General features: G+C 41.6%; 1 protein-coding gene across 1 annotated transcript; it reads left to right on the top strand.

The window, feature by feature from the left end:
- Nucleotides 1–633: 633 nt before the first annotated feature.
- Nucleotides 634–6665, top strand: SUPT7L (SPT7 like, STAGA complex subunit gamma; the record flags this gene model as incomplete). Its single annotated transcript, XM_084234586.1, has 4 exons — nucleotides 634–1046; nucleotides 3716–4040; nucleotides 4968–5205; nucleotides 6403–6665. 4 exons carry the CDS (start codon nucleotides 634–636, stop codon nucleotides 6663–6665), a joined length of 1239 nt encoding a protein of 412 aa, XP_084090712.1.
- Between the last annotated feature and the right edge of the window lie 989 nt (nucleotides 6666–7654).

Genomic DNA, 7654 nt, shown 5'->3' with positions numbered 1-7654 from the left:
CATTAGTAGACAGCAGAAATCTCAGATTCTTTCCTGTGTCAGAAGTTGATCATTTAGATCAGTAGTTCTTAAATTTTTCCACCAGGGTCAGTTAAAATGTTTCCTATGCCTGACATATACAGAATTAGAACCATCTCTTCCTATCTTTAACTCCATCCCCTTTTTCTTGCTGATCCAGGGCAGATATGTCAGGATAGTCTAGGAAATATTCCAGATCTCATTTAAGTATCTTGCCTTGCAGATGGTTCAAGATTGGGCATGATGATAGTTTCCATGAGTTAGTAGGATGAGGTAGAAAACATGACACTATAACCCCAGATACTATTACAGCTATTAGTTGACTAATAACCCAGATGCCACCTGTGTTTCAGTCTAGTAGGATTGTGAAGACCTATGTCTAGCAGTTAATGTTTCTCTTAATTTCTTCAGGGAGAACATCTTTGACTCTACAGTGTTGCTGACTCTGACATTTTCCGAGGTGATCTTGAACAGCCTACTTCTATGTAAATAAATAGCTAGACTTCATATTTTTCACTGCAGATGCTTATAACTTACAATTGCCAGAGACCTAGAAATACTACGTGAGGCTATCATCTACATTTAACGTGAAAGCGCTTCCTTTCTTATTCTAAAATGCTGAGATACTGGGGAGAGATACCAATCTCATCAAGCCAGACCAACAGAAGTTCCTTTGACTTGCTCCCACGGGAGTTCCGTCTGGTGGAAGTCCATGACCCACCCTTGCACCAACCCTCGGCCAGCAAGTCCAAGCCCCCCACTATGTTGGACATCCCCTCAGAGCCATGCAGCCTAACCATCCATACCATTCAGCTGATCCAGCACAACCGACGTTTGCGTAGCCTCATTGCCACTGCTCAGGCCCAGAATCAGCAGCAGACAGAAGGTGTAAAGACTGAAGAGAGTGAACCTCTCCCCTCCTGTCCTGGGTCACCTCCTCTTCCTGATGATCTCCTGCCTTTCGATTGCAAGAATCCCAATGCACCATTCCAAATTCGGCACAGTGACCCAGAGAGTGACTTTTATCGGTAAGGCAAGGCTTTGCTGTGTCTTACTTTTTTCAAGACTATCTTCCCTGTGTTAAGAATGTAATAACATTTCCATGAGGAAACTGAGGATAAGAATAATTGACTTGGCCAAAGATGCTCTAAGACTTGAACCCTGGTCTTCTAAATGCAGAGTCTCTATTTTATTTTTTCTGATGCAACAAATATTTGCATATCTACTATGTACCATGCACTTGACTCAGAGAGTACAGTGGTACATGGGATGGTCCATGGCCTCAGTCCTCAAGTCTTCCCATTTAGCTTAAAATGTATGTTATCAGTTTAGTTCATTGTCCTCAGATTGATTCATGAACTTATTCAGGTGTTACTAGGAATCCACCGGTTTTATTGAATAATTTTTAATTGTATATTTTTATTTTGATAACATATGAAAGCATTCTTGATCCTTGCTGCTCAAAATCTCATCCATTAGCATCAACATCAGCTAGGGGCTTGTTAGCTATGCATTTTCAGGGCTCACCCACAACTGCTAAAGCAGAATCTTTATTTTAATAAGATCTACATGGATTTGTGTGCACATTTAACTTTGAGAAACTCAGCTCCAGATTCTCTGAGTGACTGTGCTGCTACAAGATTTCAGATTTCACTGAAAATGTGCATTTGGTGCCACATAATTATTTTTTTCTTTGCATTTAAATGGCAGTATAAGAACACCCCAATAAACCTTGTTTCATCAGATGTTAACTTTTGGCCACGTTTACTCTATCACGTGTGTACACACATCTATACATAAATCTATAAAAAGTAATTAGTAATAAGTCCATAGTCAGTATTATAATTGTCCCCCAAATATATTTTGTAGATATATATATTTCCCAATCCAGAACCTAGGATTCATGCATTGTATTGGTTGTTATGCCTCTTCAGTGTCTTTTAAGCTAACACAGCTTCTCCCCTTTAAAAAAAATTATATTAATCTTTCAAGAGTTCAAGGTGCTTTTCTTATAAAATGTCCCATCTTTTGTATTTGCTCATTATCTCTTCAAGATTAGATCCAGGTTAAATATATTTGGCAGAATACTTAAGTGATAGTGCATATCATTAACCTGTTGATGATAATAATATTTTAGTTGTCTCCAACTAGTAAGAACAGAAATAGGCTTAATATGTAAGGTTTACAGTTAGACCAGATGAAGACCATGTCAAGGTACACTGCATCATTTGAAGGTTTTAAAGTGTTGGAACAGTGATGAGGAGAGGGGTAACTGTAAAAGTACATGCATAGTATAAACACCAGAATAACTCAAAAATTTGAATCATAGCAATCAATACTATATATGCATTTTTAGAGCAATTTAATCCTAACAAACTGTCAGCTGTCATTAAATTGATGACATTATTTAGAATTTTACAGTTTTCTTGTCAAATTGCTCATTTTAATTGCTAGGAAGAGCTATGAACATCAAAAGTTTGTATCTAGTTTGTTTTATACATGTTTAATAAACTATAACAACCACCACCAAAAAGCACCCAAAATAGTAGCTGTGATACTAAAAGAATTCACTTTCTGTGAAATAGACCCATGTTTCTCAAGTAGAGCAATGCTGGTTTAGCGCTCTGTTAATTAGGCACTTCTGAGGCCACCTTTTGGCCCAGAGAAACTCATCATGGAAAGTGATCATGAGAATAATAAATGAAGTTACTTGGCAGTTGGTTTTCTAACTTTCCAACTATGACATGAATTGCAGTAGTTGCTACTGAGCAGATCATATAGTGGCTGGGTGGTGTCTCAAGCATCTTGTCCAGCCTCTGGTGATACATGATAAGTGTGGACCAAGGAAAGGTCATTCTCTGTGTCCTATTTTTGTCTATTTACTTCCTTTGTCAGGGGCAAAGCTGTAGATAGATAGGGAACTAGAGGAGATAAATAAATTATTAGTAGCTTTTTAGAAATTATTTTACGAGATCAATTTCTCCAGGTTTTTAGCAAGATTAAGACTTCTGCAGCAGTGACCAGGGACAAGGAGGTATATACTGTGAAGACCATGGGACCCAGGGGCAGAAGCTCCGCTCATTAATACCTGAACTACCTTTGGCAAGTTAGCCCCTCTGAACCTCAATTTCCTCATCTGCCAAATAGGAAAAAGAATATGGGCCCTACCCATTTCACAGCACAGGATAGGATAAAAATGCTTTGTAAGCATTATGTGTTTTAAATTACTTTTATAAAATTGAGTTTCTTTCTCAGTTTTGGAAATGGTCTGTTATAGAAGAAGCTCCTAATCAGGACTGAGTTTCTGAAAGTCCATTTTTCCCAGCATGTGAAGAAACTTTTGTGATGAAATAATTGGAGCACCTTGAGCAAAACTTGAGTTATCCTTTTAAAACTAATCAGATCCTAGCAGTGATCAAAATTGAGCAGTTGTGTATAAGCAGGAAACTTCCTTTTCACTAGATACCATTTTATTTTACACCATTTCTTAGCGACATGTACTGCCTATTTAAACTTTGTGTAATTGGAGAAACTCAGAGATGTAACTGACAGCAGCAAAATGAAACTGGGCTTTGTAATCTGAATAGAATTTTTTTGGAAGCTGAGCCATTGGTTTGACTGAGATAGTAAAACTCCTAGGGAGACAGGACAAGTCCCTTCTTTGCCAGAGCACTAACATTACTATCTCCTCTTTCAGTGGAAAAGGGGAACCTGTGACTGAACTCAGCTGGCACTCCTGCCGGCAGCTCCTCTACCAGGCAGTGGCCACAGTCCTGGCCCATGCAGGCTTTGAGTGTGCTAATGAAAGTGTCCTGGAGACCCTAACTGACGTGACACACGAGTACTGCCTTAAATTCACCAAGTTGCTGCGCTTTGCTGTGGATCGGGAGGCCCAGCTGGGGCAGACTCCTTTCCCTGACATCATGGAGCAGGTATTCCATGAAGTGGGCATTGGCAGTGTGCTCTCCTTGCAGAAATTCTGGCAGCACCGCATCAAGGACTACCACAGCTACATGCTACAGGTGAGGTGACCCTCTGCGATGTGGGTAAAGATGTGCTGTCTAGAGGTGGTCAGCAGGGTCTCATGACACTGGCTGTACATGCAGGGCACAGGGTCTCCGAACAAAGGGGACTTAGCCTGCTTTCCCCATGGCCCTCACTGTGTTCCATTAACCTTAGCACTGACCTGGTCAGCCCCACAGGCCTCTTTTAGCCAGTGAACAGTCCCATTATTGATAATACTTCCTCTGGAAGAAATTGTGGACAGGTATATGGACTCTGAGAGAATGTGGTTAGCATGCGTTTATTCAACAAATGTTTATTGAGTGCTATTGGGAATCAGGGACTTGTGATTCAGCAGTTAACAAGACCAGTTCCTTGAGCTTACATTCTTATTGAGAGGAAACCAAAAACGAGTAAACGATAAAATTATATTCAGATGGTGTCAAGTGCTGTGAAAAACAGAACAATGAGATGATGGCCGTCTACCTTTTTTGGTTAGAGCCAGAAGTATCTAGTGTCCTCAACCCTTGCAGCCATGAGCAAGTCATGTGTTCAGATTCTAGTTTCCCCAATCTAAAATATTAGAAATGTTTAACACTCACCAAAAGAGTCTTTGCTAAATGACCCACATGTCCTTCACCATTCTCACTATCATTATCACCTACGTCAGTTGTTAGCTTTTATAACCAAAATGTGATCTTTTGTCCTGGTCTAACTTACCTTTATTTATCTTCATGCAGCTTCTAATTAACGACACACTCTCCACCAAACAGATTTTCTTTATGTGTCTCTCTCACAAACACAGCATCTTAAGCAATTTCCTAATTTTGGCAGTTGACGCTGTATTCATATTCAGATTCTGTCAGCATTTCCATGGGATGTCACAGGCTAACTAGCCAGCTTGCTTTTAACATTTCCTTGGAAAACTGACTCTTGCTTGCCCATAGATTAGCAAGCAACTCTCAGAAGAGTATGAACGGATCGTCAATCCCGAGAAGGCCACAGAGGACACGAAGCCTGTCAAGATCAAGGAGGAACCTGTGAGCGACATCACCTTTCCTGTCAGCGAGGACCTGGAGGCCGACCTTGCTGCTGGGGACCAGTCACTGCCCATGGGAGTGCTGGGGGCTCAGAGCGAGCGCTTCCCCTCCAACTTGGAGGTCGAGGCCTCACCACAGGCTTCCAGTAAGAGAAATTAGTGTACTCACTTTCATTCTGGGAGATCTGCTATTCTCAGTCCTCCTTGTTTTTTGTAGAATCAAGGTCTGGAGAGGACAAAAGTGGGGTGAGCAGGAGAGTGGGAAGCCTAAAAACAAATATAACTTTATTGATCTAAAAATATTACCATTCTTTGTGATTAGTGGACAGAGAACTGGCACAGCTTTACCAGCTACCGTGGTAGAGTCTAGGCGGCAGATACAGCATATGTTGTTCTGATGAATGCTGGGGCCTGGGGTAGTTCAGCTGACCCTGCTGGGAGGGAATATGTCTGCTTCTCCTTAGTATCATATATTGGGTCTTCCTGGTGCTATTCCTCAGTTAAAACAACTTTCATATTGATGGAGGGGTGTTAATTGCTCATGGATGTTTGAATAGTTGGAGATAGAGTTACTTGATAGAGTCAGGTAAAAGGAGGTAAAAGGGATTGAACTAGAGCTACCCTGGTAGAGGCAGCTGGCCTCTTCTTCCAGAGATTCCATGATTACCTTAGGGACTAGGACGATTTGATCCTCACATCATTTAGCCTGAGAATTAGTGTAGACACTCCATTGTTTACAAATATAAGCTGTCATTTCATCAGTGCACAAATGACACCAATAGAAAAATCCTCTTGTGTGGCCTGAACAGACCTAGGCCACATTTTAAAAAGTGCTAGAACGAGAGCCTTTCACGATGGAAGAAGGAATAGCCACAGGTATGTATTGCTAGAATAACAGAGGCAGGAGGGCCAAAGAGAAAGTGTTGCACACTTAGGGGTCATGTCTCTTCTCAGTAGTCTGGAAACTGCTGCCAGCATTTGTGATAATCATTCACCTTCATACTGTGAGAGACCAGGGACCCAGACAAAAAGTGGAAAAAAAAAAAAAGACCATCCCATAAAAGAAGGAAAGACAAGCAAACAGCTGAGGAAGACCGGGACCCTCTCATCTGCCCTGGTTTGGGGGAAATGGAACAGGTTGGGTGGAGAAAGAAAGGTGGATGAAGTAGAAAAGAAGATACTCACAATTGGTAACTTTTTGAAGCCAAAAATAACCACCACATTCTCCAGCTAAGCAGAGGGTTAGAAGGAAAACTGAGTTCACATGCCATTAGTCAGTGTCTATTCTACTTTGCTCCAGCCATGGCTTGGCACGGGTTACATATTCTTCCCTTTATTTCTAGGTACAGAGGTAAATGCTTCTCCTCTTTGGAATTTGGCCCATGTGAAAATGGAGCCTCAAGAGAGTGAAGAGGGCAATGTCTCTGGGCACGGCGTGCTGGGCAGTGATGTCTTCGAGGAGCCCATGTCAGGCATGAGTGAAGCAGGAATCCCCCAGAGCCCTGATGACTCAGACAGCAGCTATGGCTCCCACTCCACAGATAGCCTCATAGGCTCCTCCCCTGTGTTCAACCAGCGCTGCAAGAAGAGGATGAGGAAAATATGAAAGGAAAAGGGGAAGTTCTGCCTAGCACTAGAAACCCAACAAAACCTTGGTGTATTTAAATTTGCTTCCACAGTAACTTGACTTCTACTCTTGAACGGTGGCTTTTCCAGATTTCAGTGGAACTGGACTTAACCAAGCGAGTCTGCATTTTCCTTTTTACATCCTTTTTTTTTTTGTACGTTTCCACAATTTATCAGACAGGTAATGATGCTGGGATGGTCATCAGGAAACCAAACACGGTTTGGTCTATTTTCTTTACTGTGTGACTAGACAAGTTACTTAGCCAGTTTCTCTTGCACAATTGAGAAGAATTACTCTTTGACCTGCCTTGCAAGGATGTTGTGAAGATTAAGATAATAAATCTCAAAGCTGTGCGTGAATAGACTTCCAAGTAAATATTTGCTGGTATCAAATGTCAGTCTTTTCATTTAACTTGCTTCAAGTCACTGGGAATCTAACACTAATACCCAACAGGAAGTAGCTAAACACTGCACAGCTGCTCTCTGTAGACCTTTTAAAACTGTTTTTGCTGCCATGAAATCTACAATCAGAGGTCAGTGGTGACACAGCCTTTCTGGATATCCAGCAGCCTCTCCTAGCTCATCCACACATTTCCTTCTTCCTTCTCTAGAATTAGTCTCTCCTCATCCTTTGTCTTTCTTAATCCCACTCAGACTTTTTCTGTATTTTCAGTTGTTGCATCTTTTGTGAATGAAGCAAACAGGACCTGCCCAAGGACAGGCTACTGTTACTGCATTGGTTGTATCTGGTTGGCCATCAGAGAGGGCAGGTCCCTCCTGTGCTTCACCCGGTGGGCAGCCTCAAAAAGTAGAGTACATACCTCCCACCTTAACATCATGCCCTGAACAGCATCTGCCCTGCTCAGTATCTGATCGTCTCAGTCAGTATATAGTAAGTAAATAATGTAGCACTGGAATAATTAGGAAATGCTACTAGCGAAGCAGTGCTGTGCGCCTTAGTAATGGTGA

Source organism: Talpa europaea (genome assembly GCF_964194135.1).
Source record: "Talpa europaea genome assembly, chromosome: 6".
Classification (NCBI taxonomy): domain Eukaryota; kingdom Metazoa; phylum Chordata; class Mammalia; order Eulipotyphla; family Talpidae; genus Talpa; species Talpa europaea.
Note: the sequence above shows the minus strand (reverse complement) of the source record. Positions and strands in the feature narration are given on the sequence as shown.